At 39.7% G+C, this 26,851-nt stretch overlaps 1 protein-coding gene across 1 annotated transcript in view; it reads left to right on the forward strand.

Annotated features, from left to right (window-relative positions):
* Nucleotides 1-26,851, forward strand: part of LRRC1 (leucine rich repeat containing 1) — a 447,671-nt gene that overhangs the window by 272,231 nt on the left and 148,589 nt on the right. Inside the window, exon 6 of the mRNA XM_053710387.1 lies at nt 5,372-5,435. Coding sequence (XP_053566362.1) covers nt 5,372-5,435 — 64 coding nt within the window. The remainder of the gene's footprint in view (nt 1-5,371; nt 5,436-26,851) is intronic.

Here is a 26,851-nt window from a genome sequence, read left to right on the forward strand (position 1 = left end):
TCTCTGACTGTATTTGCAGCATAGCGATACATACGTTTCACTCCAACACATATACCGGTGTATATTATTGCTACATTGTTTACGTTTTTATTTGCAACAGTGATTGTTTTATTATTTCTTTGTATTGCTATAAGCATGTAATAGAGCAGCATTTTTAAGTAATCACCTTGAATATATATCTATTAGATATAAGCTAGATAGCTTTGTTTGGGAGATGTCCCAATAGTCCACACACTTCTATTACTGTATGCGACAATATATGTACTTTTACTATTTTATGATATTCATCTGTTTTTAATAAATTGTTATATTTTTATACATCCTTTATGATCCCTATTTGCAGTTTTAAATTAGCGCTTTTCTCTTATCTTTTTGCATCTGTAACTTTAGTCTAATTAGGAGGGGTTAGTCTGAGAACAGCAAAATAGGCCTTTACATCATTAGGCGCATCTATTTTTCTTCTATCTGCACTAGCTTGGCATGTCACATGACACCGGCACAGTCTGGCACAGTTTCTCACAAATAAATATAAGCAGAGAACTTTTGACTGTGACAGTATTAGGACTGACTGTGTGTCCCCCCCATGTCACATGACATCAGCAGTCTGGCATGACTCTTGGGCCCCTCAACAAAGACTGAGCCCTGGGCAGCTGTCCCTTTTGCCCTGTGTTAAAGACGGTCCTGCTGGTTACACTGATATGTCTTCTGACTCATTAATTATCTTGAGTAGAATTAAATATCTCACTGTGAAAGAAGAAGATAGGAAGTAAGCTGTCTTTAGTTTGAATTTTTATTACAGTAATTTGCATTTTTTAGGCTACTAGCTGCCTCTGGTTCATAGGGAAGGAAGGTTTTGCCATGTTAGAAGCGATATCTCCTTTCTGACTGTTATTTTGTCTCATTAAAAGGACATTAAAGTGATTTTTTTTCAACAATTGTTTTTGGACTGAATTTTTTGTTTTTGTGTTTGCAACTTATGTCACTGTCCACCAATAAAGTAATGAGTTATGCTTGTTAGCCAGTGAACAATACAAAGGCATCTACTTCCTGTTAGGTTCAAAACCAAAAGAAACTGCTTGATTAATTGCATGTTTGATAGTTCATCATAACAATTATAATTTTAAGGCATTTACTGTCCCCTTAATGTCATTGTGTGGGGGACTGCTGTTTGTAAAGTAATTATGACATATTTAGACCCTTCCTCTATTTAGCCCTAACATTTTTAATTATCCAATGTTAGTTGCGGTGGTTAATTAATGTCATACTCAAACTTACTTTGGCACACAGGTACAGTTAACTGTGAAATGATTAGAAATTGTGCTGCTTTTGTGAGATAAAGTATTTCCATTTTGAAGAAACATTGAGATAAAAGTCTAATTCTCAGATTAAACATGATCCAGTAGCAATGTTGTGATTTTGAATAATGAAACATCCTAATAATGTCCATGCATAATTGTTACAAGGCTAAACTATAAACTGCTCCTTTAGCTTTCTAATAAAGGGACATTATACACTAGATTTTTCTTTGCTAAATGTTTTGTAGATGATCCATTTATATAGCCCATACAGTTTTTTTAATGTGTCTGATATTTCCCACTTGCAGTGGGGGTTCTAGCTACCTTTTTAACATGGGGAACACATTGAGCGAAAAACTATTTTACAGTGAGCTGTCCCTTTAAACATATATTAGGGAAAGTATGTAGTAAAAAATAAAAAAATCCACATACCTTAGTGTGACACCTGGCTGCACTAAAAATCTCCATCTGGTGAAGCCTTGGGACCAATGCCTAAGAGGGAGACACAAAACGCGTAATACTGATGTTTAAAGTGACCGCCAGCTCTACTATACACTATGTCGGTGTCTGGAGTATTGGTGACTCATTTTACTACACACTGCATGTTTTGAATTGGTTGCTGGACTAACTTAAGGGTAGCAGTGATTCACATGGCACAAGCAAGGAGGTGGATTCCCAAGTGTCCTATGTGACAGGTCTATAGACTATGTTTTATATAATGGGATTATGTTGAAGTAGACGAGTGAGCTATTATTAGATTAGAATTGGACGTTGGATTGGTGAGAAACCTCCAAAGGCAATTGTTGCTTATATTAAAGAATATTAATATAACAGTGTTGGTTATGTAAAGCTGGAGTAGTAAAGGCGTTATCTATCTTTTTAAATGATAAAAAAAATCAAGTTGACTGTCCCTTTAATATATTGTTAATATTGTCTACAAATTCAGTTTCTGCTACTTGACAGCAGAGGGCTGCTGTTCACACAATGCAGCAGTGCAATGCTTTTTACATACCACCTCCTCCTCCTTCGTGTGCTACAGTTTGTGTTTTCAGGCCTCAGCTGAGCCTGGCTTTTTATACATAGTTCTGTAGTCAGTATTGCATTTTGATACAATATATATTGTTCTGTCTAATTTGGCAAACCTATGGCTAGATTACGAGTCTTGCGTTATGAGTTAAAAAGCAGCGTTAAGCCTCATAACGCTGCTTTTTTACTACCACTGGTATTACAAGTCTTGCAGATTTAGGGGCACCGCACACTTTTTTGACCTTACCGCAAATCAACTTATGCAAATTGCGTATAGTCTTTTTTTCTATGGGACTTCCATAGCGCCGGTATTACGAGCTTGCTCTGGGAGGCCAAAAAGTGAGCGGTACACCCTACCCCGTCAAGATTCGTAACGCATTTTAAAGTCAGTAGTTATGAGTTTTACACTACAACGCTGTAGCATAAAACTCATAACTAAAGTGCTAAAAAGTACACTAACAACCATAAACTACCCATTAACACCTAAACCGAGGCCCTCCCGCATCGCAAAAACTAAAATAAAATTATTAACCCCTAATCTGCCGCTCCGGACATTGCTGCCACTAGAATAAACATATTAACCCCTAAACAACCGCACTGCCGCATCGCAAACACTAGTTAAATATTATTAACCTATAATCTGCTGTCCCTAACATCACCGCCACCTATCTACATTTATTAACACCTAATCTGCCGCCCCAACGTAGCCGCCACTATATTATATTTATTAACCCTAACCCTAACACTCCCTAACTTAAATATAATTAAAATAAATTGAAATACAAATTATAATCATTACCTAACTAATTCCTATTAAAACTAAATACTTACCTATAAAATAAACCCTAAACTAGCTACAATATAACTAATAGTTACATTGTATCTATCTTAGGGTTTATTTTTATTTTACAGGCAAGTTTGTATTTATTTTAACTAGGTAGAATAGTTACTAAATAGTTATTAACTATTTAATAACTACCTAGGTAAAATAAATACAAATTGACCTGTAAAATAAAACCTAACCTAAGTAACACTAACACCTAACACTACACTACAATTAAATTACCTAAATTAAATACAATTCCCTAAATTAAATGCAATTAGCTAAAATACAAAACAAGCAAACACTAAATTACAGAAAATAAAAAACAAATTACAAGATCTTTAAACTAATTACAACTAATCTAATAGCCCTATCAAAATTAAAAAAGCCCACCCAAAATTAAAAAAAAAAAACCCTAGCCTAAACTAAACTATCAATAGCCCTTAAAAGGGCCTTTTGCGGGGCATTGCCCCAAAGAAATCCGCTCTTTTACCTGTAAAACAAAAATACAACCCCCCAAACAGTAAAACCTACCACCCACACAACCAACCCCCCAAATAAAAGCATAACTAAAAAAACCTAAGCTCCCCATTGCCCTGAAAAGGGCATTTGGATGGGCATTGCCCTTAAAATGGCATTTAGCTCTATTGCGGCCCAAGGCCCTAACCTAAAAATAAAACCCACCCAATACACCCTTAAAAACTCCTAACACTAACCCCCGAAGATCCACTTACCAGGAGAAGTCTTCATCCAAGCGGCAAGATGTCCTCAACGAAGCCGTCAGAAGTGGTCCTCCAGACGAGCAGAAGTCTTCATCCTGACGGAATCTTCTATCTTCATCTATCCGTGCGGAGCGGCTCCATCTTCAAGACATCTTCATCTATCCGGCGCGGAGCATCCTCTTCTTCCATGTCTTCTTGCTGAATGAAGTTATCTTTAAGTAACGTCATCCAAGATGGCGTCCCTTAGATTCCGATTGGCTGATAGAATTCTGTCAGCCAATTGGAATTAAGGTTGAAAAAATCCTATTGGCTGATACAATCAGCCAATAGGATTGAACTGCAATCCTATTGGCTGATCTAATCAGCCAATAGGATTGAGCTCGCATTCTATTGGCTGTTCCAATCAGCCAATAGAATGCCAGCTAGTTTAGGGTTTATTTTATAGGTAAGTATTTAGTTTTAAATAGGAATTATTTTGGTAATGATAGTAATTTGTATTTAGATCTATTTAAATTATATTTAAGTTAGGGGGGTTAGGGTTAGACTTAGATTTAGGGGGTAATAAATATAATATAGTGGCAGCGATGTTGGGGGCGGCAGATTAGGGGTTAATAAATGTAGGTAGGTGGCGGCGATGTTAGGGGCTAATATTTAACTAGTGTTTGCATGCTGGAATACGGCGGTTTAGGAGTTAATATTTTATTATAGTGGCGGCGACATTGGGGGTGGCAAATTAGTTGTTAATAACATTATGTAGGTGTCAGCGATGTTGTGGGCAGCAGATTAGGGGTTAATAAATATAATGTAGGTGTCGGCGATGTTGGGGGCAGCAGATTAGGGGTTCATAAGTATAATGTAGGTGGCGGCGATGTCTGGAGTGGCAGATTAGGGGTTAATAAGTATAATGTAGGTGTCGGCAGATTAGGGGTTAATAAGTGTAAGATTAGGGGTGTTTAGACTCAGGGTTCATGTTAGGGTGTTAGGTGTAAACATAAAATGTGTTTCCCCATAGGAATCAATGGGACTGTGTTACTGAGCTTTACGCTGCTTTTTTGCAGGTGTTTGACTTTTTCTCAGCCAGCTCTTCCCATTGATGTCTATGGGGAAATCGTGCACGAGCACGTAGACCAGCTCACCGCTGACTTAAGGAGCACTGGTATTCGAGTGCGGTATGGAGCACAATTTTGCTCTACTCTCATTTCTTGCCTTTTAACGCCTGGTTTAGAAAAACCTGTAATACCAACGCTGTAGGTAAGTGAGCGGTGAGAATAATGTGCAAGTTAGCACTGCATAGCTCCTAACTCAAAACTCGTAATCTGGCCACTAGTGATCAAAGAAGATACTCATTTTAGCATCTAGGTGCAAAAACAGGTATGCAGAATCATGGCATAAAGGTAAATGATTTTAATCATTTTGATTTGAGCAAGTGTTTTATACATTTTTTTTTATTTTAATGACTTGCTTTCAAATGAATATGGTACTAAGTTAATGTCTTTTAATAACAGGTCTCTCGCACATCTTCATAGACTAGAGGAGCTTGATGTAGGAAACAATGAGCTTTATAACTTGGTAAGAATTTCTCATACTTTTTCCCTAAAAAAAACAGAGTTACATATATTAGATGTTTGTTTGTTTTCAGCTTAATAGTATTGATTCAATTGTGTTCTCTGTGAGAAATCCTAAATGCAGTAATTTTCAGTTGTCTCTCCCAGCACCATCCCAAATATACAGTGTAGTAACAATTCCCTTAATAAATCTCTACATTTTAGTTACGAAAATGATATAACATGCTTACTGGTAGCGATACCTGAAATTTATATACTGAACTCACATCATTATACAGTGCTGCATGTTCACTATTAGTGTATAGATATACCATCATTGTACAGTATAGCATATTCATCAGAGTATACATACTTATCATATTTATAAAGAGCAGTATGCTCATCAGGGTATAGTGTATAGAAATGTCATTAAAGGGACAGCCTACAGTAAAATTGTTATTTTTAAAAAGATAGATAATGCCATTACTACCCATTCCCCAGCTTTGCACAACCAACATTGTTATATTAATATACTTTATAACATTTAAACCTCTAAATTTCTGTTGATTTCTAAGCCACTACAGACAGCCTCTTTATCACATGCTTTTTTATTAGCTTTTCACAACAGGAGACTGCTAGTTAATGTGGGCCATATAGATAACGTGTTTACAACCGAGGAGTTATTTAAGAGTTAGCACAACACAGCACTAATTGGCTAAAATGCAAGTCCATAGATAATAAATTAAAAAGTCATGTGATCAGGGGGCTGTCAGAAGATGCTTCGATACAAGGTAATCACAGAGGTAAAAGTATATTAATATAACTCTGTTGGTTATGCAAAACTGGGTAATGGGTAATAAAGGAATTATCTATCTTTTAAAACAAAAAAATTATATTGTAGACTGTCCCTTTAAACAGCACAGAGTGCTCAATGCCATGATAAAGTGCAGCATGCTCATTATAGGTGTGCTAATCTCTCTCTCCCTCTCTTCTCTCTAAGGGGCCAATTTATGAAAGTGCTAACGGACATGATCCACTGTAGCGATCATGTCCGCCACACATCTATAAATGCCAACAGCGTACGTTGTCGGCATTTGTCATTGTTCAAGCATTTCATTAGAAATGCTTGTGCAATGCCACCCCTTGCACATTCACAGCCAATCGGCCACTAGCCAGGAGTGTCAATCAGCCCGATTGTATGCGGTTGGGCGGATTGCTGTCCGCCGCCTCAGAGCAGATGGACGAGTTAAGGAGCAGCGGTCTTAAGAGCCATGATAAATCGGCCTCTGTATCTCTTTTCCCCCCTCAAAATCATTATGAAGAGCAGCATGTAGATTACAGGGATACTGAAGCCATTTTTTTTTTTTCATGATTCGAATAGAGCATGCAATTTTAAGCAACCTTTCTTCATCCTCTTGGTATCTTTTTTTTGAAAAAGCATAAATGTAAGCTTATGAGCTGGCCCATCTTTGGTTCACCACCTGGGTACAGCTTGCTGATTGGTGGCTAAATATACCCACCAATCAGCATGCACTCGTCCAGGGGTCTAAACCAAAAATGGGCTGACTCGTAAGCCTACATTCATGCTTTTTCAAATAAAGATACCAAGAGGACGAAGAAAAATTGATAATAGGAAATTAGAAAGTAAATTAGAAAGTTGCTTAAAATTGCATGCTAAATAATGAAAGAAAACATTGGGTTCAGTATCCCTTTTTTTTTTTTTAAATCAGATTATACTTTTTATATAGTATTCATATAGGCATACAATTGCATTAATTTGTTTTAAATATATATTCACAAGTAATGTAAACAATCTTTTTTAAAAGTCATGTTGTTTAATATTTAACTTCAGTTGAAAGCTGTAAAATATTAATATAGCTAATACTTCAAAATCATTTTCTTATCACTGTTTAGAGGCAGTCCTGGTAAACAGTATTATGAGCAAAATATGACCATTTTAAATAATTGAAGGGGTTTTTTAAAAGAGAAATTAAACTTTATTAAAGATATAATATTTACATTAGAATGAAAAAGGTTAGATATGCCCCGGTTTTTTATTCCTTTCTTGAAATGAACTTTAGTTGGGGACACTGGCGAATTAAAGGGACATGCAACCCATTTTTTCTTGGTTCCAATAGAGCAAACCATTTTAAACAACTTTCCAATTTACTTATTTTTTTTTTTTAAAGATTTTTTATTTGTTTTAACAGGTATTACACTAATTGGGGACTCGCAGGTCCCCTGCCATATTTTAGTACAAACCCGTTTCAGTAAAATGCTAGAAGTAAAATAACCAAACAATCAAAGAGGAAATAATGAATACATAGGATACATCTTAATCATCGAAGTATCAGAGACAGAAGTCAGTACATTTCTGAAAAATTATCAAAGAGAGTGGGAGGGGGGGGTAAGGAAGAGGGGGATTCAGCAATATGAGTGGGAAGGGGGGGGAAGACACCTATCGGGGTTTGTCTGAAGCAGATGATACATGTGTTCCTATACCCTGACCTGGGGGAGCCATGTGGTGTCATGTGTTTCCGTCCAGTCAGCCCAGACCATCTCAAACAAGTCACTTTTGTCCAGACTATAAAATATGTCCCTTTCCATAACATGAAGGGTAGGCCATATTCCTAAGGATATCGGACCAGCAAGGGGGAGAAGCTTTCTTCCAGCATCTAGCAATACAAGTTTTGACTGATGTCAGGAGGTATACACAAAAGATCTGTTGGTGTTTGGGAAGGTCATGTAAGTTTAAGTGTAGAAGTGCTGTGGCAGGGCTTTTAGTCAATTGAATCTTGAGGGTAGATAGAGTGTGGAAACATAGGTTCCACAGATGAGACAACCTGGGGATTTCACCCAGATGTGGAGCATGCTTCCCCGGGCCCCCACATTCCCTCCAGCATTGTGGGGGAGGACGTCAGGAACATCCTGGCTAATCGCACTGGGACCAGGTACCATTGAGAGATGACTTTATAGTGCGTTTCAAACATTGTCACACAATGCAAAGATTTTTTGGTTAGGGCAAGAGACCCTTGCCAGGCACCAGCCGAGATTCTAGTGTAGAGAATAGTGTCCCACTTACTCAGATGCGGGGCTAGGTCTGGGGGCACCGTACCCTCTAGCAGACAATAATGTCTCGACAGGGGCTTATGGAGTCTACGCCCACCCTTCCACATAGATTCCCATGGGGTAGGTGGACGCAAAGTGGAGGGGGGAAAAGCCCCAGCTAGATAGAAACTGGGCTTCAGTATCCCCTTTAAGTTGTGAAACTCAGAGGTTTCAGCACTCCAATGTGCCGATTTGAACAGGTGGAGATCAGTGGCTTAGCTTACTGGCCTCCCGACATCAGCAGTAACAGGCACAAACAGGCTCACTCCCACAGAACAGGAACAAAAACTGCTCAGTGTAAAGTTTGACATTTTTATGACAATAAACACGTGTGGCCAAACATATAAAAACACAATATAGTGACACTGCAGTGAATATGTGCTACACATAAGGAAGTTACAGTCATGTGAAAAAGTACACCCTCTTTTAATTCTATGGTTTTACGTATCAGCGACATAAAACACATTCATCTGGTCCTTAGCATGTCTTAAAATTAGGTGAATACAACCTCAGATGAACAACAACACATTACATATTACACTATGTCATGATTTATTTAACAAAAATAAAGCCAAAATGGAGAAGCCATGTGTGAAAAGCTAGGTACACCTTACGATGCAATAGCTTGTAGAACCACCTTTAGCAGTAATTGTTCTTAGTATGACTCTTTGCTAAAGTATAAATATTGAAATATCCTTTATGTGAATGGGAACATTTACATTTACTAATAAAAAAATAGGTACCAAATTTTGATATTTGAACAATATAAGCAGTTAAATTATATTTTAGTTAAAAAAATGGATTATAATTTAAATTTTATTTTGAATCTATGTAGCCAAGAAATTTTCGTTCTGAATATTTAAGGAAATATGTTTTCTCGAAGATTTGGTGGCTGCACTATTCAGTGTTCATTTTGTTTGAAATGAAACGAATACATACAGTATATGCCTCGTTATTGGCTCACCTGATATGTTCAGCTAACTCCCAGTAGTGTATTGCTGCTTCAAACAAAATGCAAATGAGATAATATAAGTAAATTCGGAAGTTGTCTGAAATGGTATGCTCTATCTGAATCATGCCAACCTGTTCATGGGTTGGTGGGAGCTGTCCCACATCTATGGATGTCAGGACCCCCTCAAAACCAAAATAATGTATTATAGACGCTTCATAGATGATCTCATATGTATTTGGGACGGTGAAGCAGGACAGTGCCCAAAAAAAATTGTTTCAGTTATTGAATACTAACGATGTAGGTATACAATTCACCCTTTGAGTGGGCAAAAAAGTGAGATTCATTACTTAGATGTGCAATTGAGAGGTAAAGTGGAAGGACTTGTGGAGGTCCGAAGTTTATGTCAAACCCAATTGCTGGTAACACCTTACTGCATTGTGAAAAGCAATCATCCTAATAGGGTGTTTGGCTCAGTAGCCAAAGGACAATTCACCAGATTAAAGAGAAATTGCAGTACAGATATATTATTTGATAAACATGCACAGATTCTAACAAACAAGCTAAAAGCTAGAGGCTACTCAAATAGTTAAATAAAAACACTAAGGATGTAGTGTCGAAAATGAAAAGAGAGGACTTACTCAAAGATAAAATTAATAAAAAGCAAAGTTGTATGGATGAAAGAGTTACTTTTGTTACTCAGTACAGCAACCAGTACCACCAGATTTGTTACATTATACAGAAACATCTACCTATGTTACAAGCGGATGACAAGTTAACCAATATAGTGAAACAGGGTTGCAGGTTCTCCTTCAAGAAGGGTATGTCTTTAGGGAATAAGATAGCAACAACCTGTTTAAAAGAAACAGAGGTAAAGAAAAGCTCATGGCTTACAGTAAAAGGCACATTTCACTGCAGTAATAACACTTGAAAGCGTGGGGAATTTCTCCAACCAGGAAACCAATTTAGATGTTCAGTCACAGGACAAACATTCAGTCATAAAATGTGCTTAAACTGTAGAGAGAGCAGTGTGGTTTATTTCTTAACTTGTATACTATGTGACCTGCAATATGTGGGGCTCACGACAAGAGAAGTACATGAAAGAATCAGGGAACATGTTTCCAGTATCAAGAAGGGCACACTAACAACACCCTTGGTACAACATTTTAAAACTGAACATCAAAGTGATCCGATTTCTCTCAAATGGACAATCATAGAGAAACCCAGGAAAGGAAAGTCAAACAAAGAGAACAACCTAGCATTGAGAGAGGTATTCTGGATACATAAGTTAAAAACCAGAATACCTCTAGGTTTGAACACAGAGTATGATTTAATAAATTTTTTGGCAGAAATAAAACCATACTAGGCCATTAAGTATAAACTTTGTGACATATGTAATGAAATTAAAATAGTCACATAAATTAATCAACAGTGAGTAAACCAAACTTTGAACAAGTGCTATTAGTGAACTAATGAGAAGCACAGAAATTGCACTCTAGTGTAATTCTCGCTAGAGGAGGGGAACACAGTCACCCAACCCCAAACACTATATGTGACCAATTATTACATATGCAGGAGAAGGCAAAGGTTGACATTCAATACCCAAATAGAACAAGTACTCTTTTACATCAATCAAAGACAGAATAGAGAATAAAGACAGGTTAATGAAAGGCAAATTTAACTAAGTTGTAATGTTTTTTGGAACATGGAGAAATTAAAAATACGAAGTAAAGTGTCACGTAAAGACGAAACTAATATTTGAAAGGGCACACCAAGGTTGCTGTGAAATTTATTAAAGTTAAGTATAGAATTAATCTTATGCAATGCAAGTTGAAACCAATCCAGAGCAATAGTCACAAGAAAATGGCCAATCAATCGTATTTATTGAAAGTATCAATGTAGTCACGTAGTTACTATAAAATACAGAATAAATAACTATTATTAGAAGTAATATTTATACGGAATGTTTTACAGTTAATTTCAACATAAACATATAATATCTTTTGACTTAGATAGAAAATTGCTAAGTAAATGCAAGGACCATATTATCTATTTATTTATAAGCTCCGATTTTATCTATGTATTTATAAGCTCCGATTGGTACACAATGTTATGTCACAACTACAGTTAACTCAATTTGAAGGTGAACAAAAAATAGCAATCCAGAGTAGTTTACATTATAACGTTAGCTATGCAAAGTTCATTATCACATAATGACAATTTTGTTAAATTTTTACTAACTTGGCCAATGTATAACGGATCATTTAAATTTGAATATAGTCTGCAGTATTTTGAAAGAGTTATAAGTAACATATCAGAGGATACAATAATGTAAAATATTTCTTTGCATAATTATACTAAAGCCGCAGACAGTTACAAAGTATCTGCACCACTAGGGGTTAACAGCACACCTGTTCATGTAACTGAGAAGGAGGTTTTAGTCTTAGACGCAAGCATCCAATCAGAGAGTCATGCAGTTCCATTTTTACAACCAATCAAAATTGTGGTGGGTATTTTAAAAGTGTTCTATGTCTGTAAATTTCTCAAGCTATGATTACGGCTATTGCCGAAACGCGTAAGCAAGAGAATGCTGTACTATCTGTCAAATGTTGTTTGAACTGCCAAACTTTTAAAGAAAAGCTAACGAGCTGAATAAAAGTTAAGTTTTATTTTATGGAATTTTGCCTGGTGCTCCTCATTGATCGTTTGATCGTTTGTATACTTAGAAAGTTTTAGGTGTCATGTCCCTTTAATAATGGCATCATTGGCCACTAGATCACAATACATTATAATAAAAAATTATACATTTTAAAACAAAGCTAATTATAATGGCTTTTTTAGTTTAAAATATATATGGCTAGATTACGAGTTTTGCGTTATGAGAGGTGCGGTAATAACTTGCACGTATTGTCACCGCTCACTTGCCTAACAGTGCTGGTAATTACATGTTTTTACAAACCCGGCGTTAAAAGGCAAAATTGTGTTCCATACCGCACTGCAATACCAGTGCTACTTAAGTCAACGGTGAGCTGGTTGTACGTGCTCGTGCACAATTTCCCCATAGACATCAATGGGGAGAGCCGGCTGAAAAAAAAAGCCTAACACCTGCAAAAAAGCAGCGTAAAGCTCAGTAACACAGCCCCATTGATTCCTATTGGGAAACAAAAGTTATGTTTACATCTAACACCCTAACATGAACCCAGAGTCTAAACACCCCTAATCTTACACTTATTAACCCCTAATCTGCCACCCCTGATATCGCCAACACCTACATTATACTTATTAACCCCTTATCTGCCGCTCCGGACATCGCCGCCACTATAATAAACATATTAACCCCTAAACCGTTGTACTCCCTCATCGCAAACACTAGTTAAATATTATTAACCCCTAATCTGCCGACCCTAACATCGCCGCCACCTACCTACATGTATTAAACACTAATCTGCCGCCCCCACTATACTAAATTTATTAACCCCTAAACCTAACCCCTAACTTAAATATAATTAAATTAAATCTAAAAAAAAAACTATTAATAACTAAATAATTCCTATTTAAAACTAAATACTTACCTATAAAATAAACCCTAAGCTAGCTACAATATAACTAATAGTTACATTATAGCCAATAGAATGTGAGCTCAATTATATTGACTGATTGGATCAGCCAATAGGATTGACGTTCAATCCTATTGGCTGATTGCATCAGCCAATAGGATTTTTTCTCAACCTTAATTCCGATTGGCTGATCAGCTGAATTCTATCAGCCAATTGGAATCTAAGGAACGCCATCTTGGATGTTGTCACTTAAAGAGATATTCATTCTGGAAGAAGACTTTGGAAGAAGACTTTCCTTTGTTGGAAAAGGATGCTCCACGCCGGATGTCTGGAAGATGGAGCCGCTCCGTGCCGGATGGATGAAGATAGAAGATGCCGCCTGGATGAAGACTTCTGCCCGTCTGGAGGACCACTTCTCCCGGCTTGGATGAAGACTTTTCCCGACTTCGTTGAGGACTTCTTGCCGCTTCGATGAGGACTTCTCCAGGCTTCGTTGAGGATGGATGTCGGATCTTCAAAACTGTAAGTGGATCTTCAGGGGTTAGTGTTAGTTTTTTTTTTTAAGGGTTTATTGGGTGGATTTTATTTTTAGGTTAGGGCTTTTGGCCGCAATAGAGCTAAATGCCCTTTTAAGGGCAATGCCCTTTTAAGGGCAATGCCCATCCAAATGTCCTTTTCAGGGCAATGGGGAGCTTAGTTTTTTTTAGTTAGGGTTTTATTTGGGGGGTTGGTTGTGTGGGTGGTGGGTTTTACTGTTGGGGGGGTTGTTTGTATTTTTTTTTTCAGTTAAAAGAGCTAATTTCTTTGGGGCAATGCCCTGCAAAAGGCCCTTTTAAGGGGTATAGGTAGTTTAGTTTAGGCTAGGGTTTTTTTTATTTTGTTTTTTTATTTTTTGGGGGGGATTTTTATATTTTGATAGGGCTATTAGATTAGGTGTAATTAGTTATCTTGTAATTTGTTTTTTATTTTGTGCAATTTAGTGTTTGTTTTTTTTGTAATTTATTTAATTGTATTTAATTTAGGTAATTTATTTAATTGTAGTTTTAGGTGTTATTGTAACTTAGGTTAGGTTTTATTTTATAGGTAAATTTGTATTTCTTCTATAAAGGTAACACGAGTCCACGGATTCATCCTTTACTTGTGGGATATTATCCTTCCCTACAGGAAGTGGCAAAGAGCACCACAGCAGAGCTGTCTATATAGCTCCTCCCTTAGCTCCACCCCCAGTCATTCTCTTTGCCTACTCTAAGTACTAGGAAGGGTAAAGTGAAAGAGGTGATAAAATATTAGTTTTTAATTTCTTCAATCAAGTGTTTGTTATTTTTAAATGGTACCGGTTTGTACTATTTACTCTCAGGCAGCAGATGGATGAAGACTTCTGCCTGGAGGATGATGATCTTAGCATTTGTAACTAAGGTCCATTGTTGTTCCCACAGAGGCTGAGGAGTACAGGAAACTTCAGTGTGAGGAACGGTTTCATGCTATGCAGCAATGAGGTATGTTCAGTCATATTTTTTCTGGAGAGACTGTGTATTTCAGAAAGGCTGACATTATACCCAGGAGGGTAAGGGTAAGCAGTAATCCTAGAGCTATAAGAAGGGCATTACTTAGCTTGCTTATGGGGCCGATTACATATATGGTTGGCACTGAATGTGAAATGTTTGTGAGCAAACATTTTTTTTGGATGGGAGTGCTTTAACATTTTTGTGGGCAATAAATGTTTTGGGCAACTTTATTGGGGCACACATGGCTTATCTTTAGGGTCTTGGAACCCACATGGCTAGTTATAACCACTCTGGTGCGGTTCTTTAGGCTCAGGAAACATTGAGTGAGATAGACGGGGCCTATTTTTGCGCCTCAGATGCTCAGTTTGTCAGCAAGCAGCAAGCTCTAACTCCTGAGGGCCCTGGTGTATGTTTTGGGCCAAATCGAAGCTTTTACCCAACACTTTCGATCCCTGAGGGCAGGTAGGGCCACAGCAGGGCTGTGGCAAGGTGCTGAGGTTTTTTTTCCGGATCTGGGCCTATTTTCAATCCGTTTTGGACATTAAGGGGTTAATTGTTAAAAAAATTTTGTGGTGCAATCAAACTACCTATAGTGGGTCTACATACAAAATTTTGAAAAATTTCGTACATGTTTAGACTGTTTTGCAGAACGTGTATGCTTTTTTTCTCTTAAAGGCGCAGTACTGTTTTTTAAGATTGTTATTTTTTTCACTAAATAAAGTGTTTTCATGCTTGTTTGTAGTCATTACTAGCCTGTTCAACATGTCTGACATTGAGGAAAGTTAATGTTCAATATGTTTAGAAGCCATTGTGGAACCTCCACTTAGAATGTGTCCCTCATGCACTGAAAGGTCAATAAATTGTAAAGAACATATTTTAGCTTCTATAAGTATGTCACAGTATGATTCTCAGTCAGAAGAGAATCAGGTTTTACCATCTAATTCTCCTCAAGTGTCTCAACCATTAACGCCCGCACAAGCGACGCCAAGTACTTCTAGTGCGTCTAATTCTTTCACCCTGCAAGATATGGCCACAGTTATGAATACTACCCTCACAGAGGTTTTATCTAAGCTGCCTGGGTTGCAGGGGAAGCGCAGTAGGTCTGGTGTGAGAACTAATGCTGAGCCCTCTGACCCTTTATTAGCCATATCCGATGTACCCTCACAATGTTCTGAAGTGAGGGATTTGCTGGCTGAGGGAGAGATTTCTGATTCAGGAAATATGTTCCCTCAGACAGATTCAGATATGACGACTTTTAAGTTTAAACTAGAACACCTCCGCTTATTGCTCAGGGAGGTTTTAGCGACTCTGGATGATTGTGACCCTATTGTAGTTCCAGAGAAATTGTGTAAAATGGACAGATTCCTAGAGGTTCCTGCCTACACTGATGTTTTTTCCGGTACCTAAGAGGATTTCGGAAATTGTTACTAAGGAGTGGGATAGACCAGGTATTCCGTTCGCTCCCCCTCCTACTTTTAAGAAAATGTTTCCCATATCTGACGCCGTACGGCACTCTTGGCAGACGGTCCCTAAGGTGGAGGGAGCTATTTCTACCCTGGCTAAGCGTACAACTATACCTATCGAGGACAGTTGTTCTTTCAAAGATCCTATGGATAAAAAATTAGAGGGTCTTCTGAAGAAAATATTTGTTCACCAAGGTTTTCTTCTCCAACCTATAGCGTGCATTGTTCCTGTAACTACTGCAGCGTCCTTTTGGTTCGAGGCTCTGGAAGTGGCTCTTCAGGTTGAGACCCCATTAGATGATATTCTGGATAGAATTAGGGCTCTCAAGCTAGCTAATTCTTTCATTACTGATGCCGCTTTTCAATTGGCTAAATTAGCGGCAAAGAATTCAGGTTTTGCCATTTTAGCGCGTAGAGCGCTATGGCTTAAGTTCTGCTGATGTGTCATCAAAAGCTAAGCTTTTAGCCATCCTTTTCAAGGGTAAGACCCTATTTGGGCTTGAACTGAAAGAGATAATTTCAGACATCACTGGATTAAAAGGCCATGCCCTTCCTCAGGATAAGACTAATAAGATGAGGACCAAACAAAATAATTTTCGTTCCTATCGGAATTTCAAAGGTGGTCCCTCTACCTCTTCCCCTGCCACAAAGCAAGAGGGGAATTTTGCTCAATCCAAGTCAGTCTGGAGACCTAACCAGACTTGGAACAAGGGTAAACAGGCCAAGAAGCTCGCTGTTGCCACCAAGACAGCATGAAGGGGTTGCCCCTGATCCGGGACCGGATCTAGTAGGGGGCAGACTTTCTCTCTTTGCTCAGGCTTGGGCAAAAGATGTTCAGGACTCCTGGGCTTCAGAAATAGTAACCCAGGGGTATCTTCTAGAGTTCAAGGATTCTCCCCCAAGGGGGAGATTCCATCTTTTTCAATTGTCTGTAAACCAGACAAAAAGAGAGGCGTTCTTACGTTGTGTAGAAGACCTATATTCCATGGGAGTGATCTGCCCAGTTCCGGAAACAGAACAGGGGCAAGGGTTCTACTCCAATCTGTTTGTGGTTCCCAAAAAAGAGGGAACTTTCAGACCAATTTTGGATCTCAAGATCCTAAACAAATTCCTCAGAGTCCCATCCTTCAAGATGGAGACCATTCGGACTATTTTGCCAATGATCCAGAAGGGTCCATATATGACCACCATGGACTTAAAGGATGCATATCTACACATTCCTATCCACAAAGATCATCACCAGTTCCTAAGGTTCGCTTTTCTGGACAAGCATTACCAGTTTGTGGCTCTTCCCTTTGGGTTGGCCACAGCTCCCAGAATTTTCACATAGGTGCTAGGGTCCCTTCTGGCGGGTCTAAGGCCATGGGGCATAACAGTGACGCCTTATCTGGACAATATCTTAATTCAGGCATCGACTTACCAACTAGCCAAGTCTCACACGGACATCGTGTTAGCTTTTCTAAGATCTCATGGTTGGAAGGTGAACGTAAAAAAGAGTTCACTTATCCCTCTCACAAGAGTTCCATTCCTGGGAACTCTGATAGATTAGGTGGACATGAAAATTTTTCTGACGGAGGTCAGGAAATCAAAGATTTTAACCACCTGCCGAGCTCTTCATTCCATTCCTTGGCCGTCAGTGGCTCAGTGTATGGAGGTAATCGGACTAATGGTAGCGGCAATGGACATAGTTCCGTTTGCTTGCTTGCATCTCAGACCACTGCAACTATGCATGCTCAAACAGTGGAATGGGGATTATGCAGATTTATCTCCTCAGATAAATCTGGATCAAGAGACCAGAGACTCTCTTCTTTGGTGGTTGTCACAGGATCATCTGTGCCAAGGAATGTGTTTCTGCAGGCCAGCGTGGGTCATAGTGACGACGGACGCCAGCCTATTGGGCTGGGGTGCAGTCTGGAATTCCCTGAAAGCACAGGGTTTGTGGATTCAGGAGGAGGCTCTCCCCCCGATAAATATTCTAGAACTGAGAGCGATATTCAATGCGCTTCAGATTCATAAGATTCTAGTCGGACAATATCACGACTCTAGAATATATCAATCATCAAGGGGGAACAAAGAGTTCTCTAGCGATGAGAGAGGTTACCAAAATTATTCGATGGGCAGAGACTCACTCTTGCCATCTATCAGCAATCTATATCCCAGGAGTGGAGAACTGGGAAGCGGATTTTCTAAGTCGTCAGACTTTTCATCCGGGGGAGTGGGAACTCCATCCGGAGGTGTTTGCACAATTGATTCAGCAATGGGGCACACCAGAATTGGATCTGATGGCGTCTCGTCAGAATGCCAAACTTCCTCAATACGGGTCCAGGTCAAGGGATCCTCAGGCAGTACTGATAGATGCTCTAGCAGTACCCTGGTCGTTCAACCAGGCTTATGTGTTTCCACCATTTCCTCTCCTTCCTTGTTTGATTGCCAGAATCAAACAGGAGAGAGCTTCAGTGATTTTGATAGCACCTGCATGGCCACGCAGGATTTGGTATGCAGACCTGGTGGACATGTCATTTCGTCCGCCATGGACTCTGCCACTGAGACAGGACCTTCTGATTCAAGGTCTGTTCCAGCATCCAAATCTAGTTTCTCTGCGTCTGACTGCTTGGAGATTGAACGCTTGATTTTATCGGTCATAGATACCTTGATTCAGGCTCGAAAGCCTGTCACCAGGAAAATTTATCATAATTTATCATAAGATATGGTGTAAATATCTTATTGGTGCGAATCCAAAGGCTACTCATGGAGTAAGATCAGGATTCCTAGGATTTTGTCCTTTCTCCAAGAAGGATTGGAGAAGGGGCTATCAGCTAGTTCCTTAAAGGGACAGATATCTGCTTTTTGAATTCTACTGCACAAGCATCTGGCAGATGTTCCAGACGTTCAGTCGTTCTGTCAGGCTTTAGTTAGAATCAAGACTGTGTTTAAACCTGTTGCTCTGCCATGGAGTTTGAATTTAGTAATTAAAGTTCTTCAAGGGGTTCTGTTTGAACCTATGCATTCCATAGATATTAAGCTTCTATCTTGGAAAGTTCTGTTTTTAGTTGCTATCTCTTCGGCTCGAAGAGTTTCTGAACTATCTGCATTGCAATGCGACTCGCCTTATCTTGTTTTCCATGCTAAGGTGGTTTTGCGTACCAAACCTGGATTCCTTCCTAAGGTTGTTACTAATAGGAATATCAATCATGAAATTGTTGTTCCTTCTGTGTCCTAATCCTTTCTCTAAGAAGGAGCGTCTGTTGCACAACTTGGACGTGGTTCGCGCTTTGAAGTTTTACTTGCAAGCGACCAAAGATTTCCGTCAAATATCTTCTTTTTTTGTTGTCTATTCTGGAAAATGTAGAGGTCAAAAAGCTACGGCTACCTCTCTTTCTTTTTGGCTGAAAAGCATCATCCGTTTGGCATACGAGACTGCTGGACAGCAGCCTCCTGAAAGGATTACAGCGCACTCTTCCAGAGCGGTGGCTTCCACATGGGCTTTTAAAAATGATGCTTCTGTTGAACAGATTTGTAAGGCTGCAACTTGGTCTTCGCTTCATACCTTTTCCAAATTTTCCAAATTTGATACTTTTGCTTCTTCTGAGGCTATTTTTGGGAGAAAGGTTCTTCAAGCAGTGGTGCCTTCTGTTTAACCATCTGTCTTGTCCCTCCCCTTCATCCATGTCCTGTAGCTTTGATATTGTTTCCCACAAGTAAAGGATGAATCCGTGGACTCGTCTTACCTTTATAGAAGAAAACTAAATTTATACCTACCTGATAAATTGATTTCTTCTATGGTAAGATGAGTCCACGGCCCGCCCTGTCATTTCTCTTGTGGTGTATCCAGTCCACGGATCATCCATTACTTGTGGGATATTCTCCTTCCCAACAGGAAGCTGCAAGAGGATCACCCACAGCAGAGCTGTCTATATAGCTCCTCCCCTTCCTGCCACCTCCAGTCATTCTCTTGCAGCTCTCAACAAGCATGGAAGCAGTTAGAGAGATGTGGTGTAAATTAGTTGTTTTTTCTTCAATTCAAAGGTTCGTTATTTTTAAATGGTACCGGAGTTGTACTATTTTGGTCTCGGGCAGAAAATAGAAGAGTCTGCCTGTGGTCTCTAATGATCTTAGCAGGTTGTAACTAAGATCCATTGCTGTTCTCACACATAACTGAAGAGAGAGGTAACTTCAGCTTGGGGAATGGCGTGCAGGGTATCCTGCTATGAGGTATGTGCAGTCTAAATTTTTCTAGAGAAATGTATATGCTAGAAAATGCTATTGATACCAGATTTATTTAAGGTAAGCCTGATTACAGTGATTTAATAATGACTAGTATCATGCTTACTATTAGAGGTAACACTCTTATTATTTTTTCAAATTACTGAAATATAAAACGTTGGCTGGGAGTGCTTAAACATTTTTTATATGCTTTCTGGTGATAAAATTTATTGGGGCCCAGTTTTTTTCTACATGACTGGCTAAAATTTGCCTAGGATAATTTTGTTAGGCCTCTCACTGTGTAGACGAAGTGGGAGGGGCTTAATTTCACGCCTAGATGCGCATTCACTTTTGCAGACTGAGACATCCAGTTTTCCTGAAGGAGTTCCCTGAATGCTTAGGACCTCTCTGAAGGGTTTTGGTGCTTTCCAAAGTCGTTTGTATGGCAAGGTAGGGCCACAGCAGAGCTGTGGAAGTTGGTTGTGACTGTTAAAAAATGTCTATTTCAGGTTTTTTATCCGTTTTTGAAACTAAGGGGTTAATCATCCATTTGCAAGTGGGTGCAATGCTCTGTTAGCCTATTATACACACTGTAAAAATTTCGTTGGATTTCTGCTTTTTTTCACTGTTTTTCAAATTCTGACCTTTTTTATTTTTCTTAAAGGCACAGTACCGTTTTTATTTTTTGCTTGTTAACTTTCTGTAAAGTGTTTTCCAAGCTTGCTGGTCTCATTGCTAGTCTGTTTAAACTTGTCTGACATAGAGGAAACTCCTTGTTCATTATGTTTAGAAGCCATGGTGGAACCCCCTTTTAGAATGTGTACCAAATGTACTGATTTCACTTTAAGTTACAAAGACCATATTCTGTCTTTAAAAGATTTATCACCAGAGGAATCTGACAAGGGGGAAGTTATGCCGACTAACTCGCCCCACGTGTCAGAGCCTTTGACTCCCGCTCACGGGACTCGCGCTCAAGATGCGCCAAGTACATCTAGCGCGCCCATTTACTTTACAAGACATGGCGGCAGACATGGATAATACACTGTCAGTGGTATTATCCAGACTACCTGGGTTACGAGAAAAGCGAGACAGCTCTGGGGTTAGAAGGAATACAGAGCACTCTGATGCTTTAGTAGCTATGTCTGATACCCCCTCACAATATGCAGAAGCTGAGGAAGGAGAGCTTCTTTCTGTGGGTGATGTTTCTGGCTCAGGGAAGATGATTCAACCTGATTCTGATATGGCAACATTTAAATTTAAGCTTGAACACCTCTGTGTGTTGCTCAGGGAGGTTTTAGCTACTCTGAATGACTGTGACACCATTGCAGTGCCAGAGAAATTGTGCAGATTGGATAAATACTATGCAGTACCTGTTTTCATTGATGTTTTTCCAATACCTAAAAGGTTTTCAGAAATTATTGCGAAGGAATGGGATAGACCAGGTGTACCGTTCTCTCCCCCTCCTATTTTTAAGAAATTGTTTCCAATAGATGCCGCCACACAGGACTTATGGCAAACAGTCCCTAAGGTGGAGGGAGCATTTTCTACCCTATCTAAGCGTACTACTATCCCCATCGAGGACAGTTGTGCTTTCTTAGATCCAATGGATAAAAAGTTAGAGGGTTACCTTAAGAAAATGTTTATTCAACAAGGTTTTATTCTACAACCTCTTGCATGCATCGCCCAAGTCACTGCTGCGGCGGCTTTCTGGTTTGAGTCTCTGGAAGAGGCTTTACAGGTAGAGACCCCATTGGACGATATACTTGACAAGCTTAAAGCACTTAAGCTAGCCAATTCATTTGTTTCTGATGCCATGGTTCATTTGACTAAACTAACGGCTAAGAATTCTGGTTTTGCTATTAAGGCGCGTAGGGCGCTATGGCTTAAATCATGGTCAGCTGACATTACTTCAAAGTCTAAGCTTCTTAATATTCCCTTCAAGGGGCAGATCCTATTCGGGCCTGGTTTGAAGGAGATCATTTCTAATATCACGGGAGGGAAAGGACATGCCCTCCCTCAGGACAGGTCTAATAAATCAAGGACCAAACAGACTAATTTTCGTGCCTTTCGAAACTTTAAAACGAGCGCGGCATCAACTTCCTCTAATACAAAACAAGATGGAACTTTTGCCCAGTCCAAGTCGGTCTGGAGACCTAACCAGGCTTGGAACAAAGGTAAGCAGGCCAAAAAGCCTGCTGCTGCCTCTAAGACAGCATGAAGGATTGGCCCCCGATCCGGTAATGTATCTAGTAGGGGGCAGACTTTCTCTCTTCGCCCAGGCTTGGGCAAGAGATGTCCAGGATCCCTGGGCGTTGGAAATTGTATCCCAGGGATATCTTCTGGACTTCAAAGCTTCCCCTCCAAAAGGGAGATTTCACCTTTCACAATTATCTGCAAACCAGATAAAGAGAGAGGCATTCTTACATTGTGTTCAAGACCTCGAAGTTATGGGAGTGATCCACCCAGTTCCAAAGGAGGAACAGGGACAAGGCTTCTATTCAAATCTGTTTGTGGTACCCAAGAAGGAGGGAACCTTCAGACCAATCTTAGATCTCAAGATCCTAAACAAATTTCTCAGGGTCCCATCATTCAAGATGGAGACTATTCGTACCATCCTACCTATGATCCAGGAGGGTCAATACATGACTACAGTGGATTTAAAGGATGCTTATCTTCACATTCCGATACACAAAGATCATCATCGGTTTCTAAGGTTTGCCTTCCTGGACAGGCATTACCAGTTTGTAGCTCTTCCGTTTGGGTTAGCTACAGCTCCAAGAATCTTTACGCAGGTTCTGGGGTCACTTCTGGCGGTCCTAAGGCCGCGGGGCATAGCAGTGGCCCCTTATTTAGACGACATTCTGATACAGGCGTCAAATTTCCAAATTGCCAAGTCTCATACGGACATAGTTCTGGCATTTCTGAGGTCGCACGGGTGGAAAGTGAACGAAGAGAAGAGTTCTCCATACCCTCTCACAAGAGTCTCCTTTCTGGGAACTCTGATAGATTCTGTAGAAATGAGGATTTACCTGACAGAGACCAGGTTATCAAAACTTCTAAATTCTTGCAGTGTTCTTTATTCTACTTCTCGCCCTTCGGTTGCTCAGTGTATGAATGTAATCGGCTTAATGGTAGCGGCAATGGACATAGTGCCGTTTGCCCGCCTAAATCTCAGACCGTTGCAACTCTGTATGCTCAGTCAGTGGAATGGGGATTACACAGATTTGTCCCCTCTACTAAATCTGGATCAAGAGACCAGGGATTCTCTTCTCTGGTGGCTATCTCGGGTCCATCTGTCCAAAGGTATGATCTTTCGCAGGCCAGATTGGACAATAGTAACGACAGATGCCAGTCTTCTAGGCTGGGGGGCAGTCTGGAACTCCCTGAAGGCTCAGGGATCGTGGACTCAGGAGGAGACCCTCCTTCCAATAAACATTCTGGAACTAAGAGCGATATTCAATGCTCTTCAGGCTTGGCCTCAGCTAGCGACAATGAGGTTCATCAGATTTCAGTCGGACATCATCACGACTGTGGCTTACATCAACCATCAAGGGGGAACAAGGAGTTCCCTAGCAATGTTGGAAGTTTCAAAGATAATTTGTTGGGCAGAGATTCACTCTTGCCACCTATGAGCTATCCATATCCCAGGTATAGAGAACTGGGAGGCGGATTTTCTAAGTTGACAGACTTTTCATCCGGGGGAGTGGGAACTCCATCCAGAGGTGTTTGCACAATTGGTTCAACGTTGGGGCAAACCAGAACTGGATCTCATGGCGTCTCGCCAGAACGCCAAACTTCCTTGTTACGGATCCAGGTCCAGGGATCCCAAGTCAACGCTGATAGATGCTCTAGCAGTGCCTTGGTCCTTCAACCTGGCTTATGTGTTTCCACCGTTTCCTCTGCTCCCTCATCTGATTGCCAAAATCAAGCAGGAGAGAGCATCAGTGATTTTGATAGCACCTGCGTGGCCACGCAGGACTTGGTATGCAGATCTGGTGGACATGTCATCCCTTCCACCATGGACTCTGCCTCTGAGACAGGACATTCTACTTCAGGGTCCTTTCAACCATCCAAATCTAATTTCTCTGAGACTGACTGCCTGGAGATTGAACGCTTGATTTTATCAAAGCGTGGCTTCTCCGAGTCAGTTATTGATACCTTAATTCAGGCACGAAAGCCTGTCACCAGGAAAATCTATCATAAGATATGGCGTAAATATCTTTTTTGGTGTGAATCCAAGGGTTACTCATGGAGTAAAGTCAGGATTCCCAGGATATTATATTTTCTCCAAGAAGGATTGGAAAAGGGATTGTCAGTTAGTTCTTTAAAGGGACAGATTTCTGCTCTGTCTATTCTTTTGCACAAGCGTCTGGCGGATGTTCCAGACGTTCAGGCGTTTTGTCAGGCTTTAGTTAGAATCAAGCCTGTGTTTAAACCTGTTGCTCCGCCATGGAGTTTAAATTTGGTTCTTAAAGTTCTCCAAGGGGTTCCGTTTGAACCTCTTCATTCCATAGATATCAAGCTTTTATCTTAGAAAGTTCTGTTTTTGGTAGCTATTTCCTTGGCTCATAGAGTTTCCGAGTTATCTGCCTTGCAGTGTGATTCCCCTTATCTGATCTTCCATGCAGATAAGGTAGTTTTGCGTACCAAACCTGGGTTTTTACCTAAGGTAGTATCTAATAAGAATATCAATCAGGAGATTGTTGTTCCGTCATTGTGTCCTAATCCTTCTTCAAAGAAGGAACGTCTATTACACAATCTTGACGTGGTTCGTGCTTTAAAGTTTTATTTACAAGCTACTAAAGATTTTCGTCAAACATCTGCTTTGTTTGTTGTCTGCTCTGGACAGAGGAGAGGCCAAAAGGCTTCGGCAACTTCTCTTTCGTTTTGGCTAAGAAGTATAATACGCTTAGCTTATGAGATTGCTGGCCAGCAGCCTCCTGAAAGGATTACAGCTCATTCTACTAGAGCTGTGGCTTCCACATGGGCTTTTAAAAATGAGGCTTCTGTTGAACCGATTTGCAAGGCAGCGACTTGGTCTTCGCTTCATACTTTTTCAAAGTTTTATAAATTTGATACTTTTGCTTCTTCGGAGGCTATTTTTGGGAGAAAGGTTTTACAGGCAGTGGTACCTTCCGATAAAGTACCTGCCTTGTCCCTCCCTTCATCCGTGTACTTTAGCTTTGGTATTGGTATCCCACAAGTAATGGATGATACATGGACTGGATACACCTTACAAGAGAAAACATAATTTATGCTTACCTGATAAATTTATTTCTCTTGTGGTGTATCCAGTCCACAGCTCGCCCTGTCATTTTAAGGCAGGTATGTTTTATTTTTTAAACTACAGTCACCACTGAACCCTATGGTTTTTCCTTTCTCTTGCTTGTCTTCGGTCGAATGACTGGAAGTGGCAGGAAGGGGAGCAGCTATATAGACAGCTCTGCTATGGGTGATCCTCTTGCAGCTTCCTGTTGGGAAGGAGAATATCCCACAAGTAATGGATGATCCGTGGACTGGATATACCACAAGAGAAATAAATTTATCAGGTAAGCATAAATTATGTTTTTAAGACAGATTATATTTTTTTGAGTTAAACTCAGTCACCTCTGCACCTTGTAGTTTCTTCTTTTTCTTCCTGTACCTTCGGTCGAATGACTGGGGGGTGGAGCTAAGGGAGGAGCTATATAGACGGCTCTGCTGTGGTGCTCTTTGCCACTTTCTGTAGGGAAGGATAATATCCCACAAGTAAAGGATGAATCCGTGGACTCGTCTTACCATAGAAGAAATCAATTTATCAAGTAAGCATAAATTTAGTTTTATTTTAGCTAGGTAGTTTAGTAAATAGTTAATAACTATTTACTAACTATTCTACTTATTTAAAATAAATACAAACTTGCCTGTAAAATAAAAATAAACCCTAAGCTAGCTATAATGTAACTATTAGTTATATTGTAGCTAGCTTAAGGTTTATTTTATAGGTAAGTACAGTATTTAGTTTAAAATAGGAATGATTAGTTATTAATTGTAGGTTTTATTTAGATTTAATTTAATTATATTTAAGTTAGGGGTGTTAGGGTTAGACTTAGGTTTAGAGGTTAATAAATTTAGTATAGTGGCGGCGACGTTGGGGGCGGCAGATTAGAGGTTAATAAATGTAGGTAGGTGGCTGCGATGTTAGGGAAAGCAGATTAGGGGTTAATAATATTTATCTAATGTTTGCGAGGCGGGAGTACGGCAGTTTAGGGGTTAATATGTTTATTATAGTGGTGGCGATGTCCGGAGCGGCAGATTAGGGGTTAATAATTTTATTATAGTGTTTGCGATGCGGGAGGGCCTCGGTTTAGGGGTTATTAGGCCGTTTATGGGTGTTAGTGTACTTTTTAGCACTTTAGTTATGAGTTTTATGTTACAGCGTTGTAGTGTAAAACTCATAACTACTGACTTTAGAATGCGTTACGAATCTTGACGGGATAGGCTGTACCGCTCACTTTTTGGCCTCCCAGGACAAGCTTGTAATATCGGCGCTATGGAAGTCCCGTAGAAAAAAGACTATATGCAATTTGCGTAAGTTGATTTGTGGTAAGGCCAAAAAAGTGTGCGGTGCCCCTAAATCTGCAAGACTCGTAATAGCAGCGGTAGTAAAAAAGCAGCGT

The sequence above is a fragment of the Bombina bombina genome, chromosome 4 (assembly GCF_027579735.1).
Source record: "Bombina bombina isolate aBomBom1 chromosome 4, aBomBom1.pri, whole genome shotgun sequence".
Taxonomy (NCBI): Eukaryota; Metazoa; Chordata; class Amphibia; order Anura; family Bombinatoridae; genus Bombina; species Bombina bombina.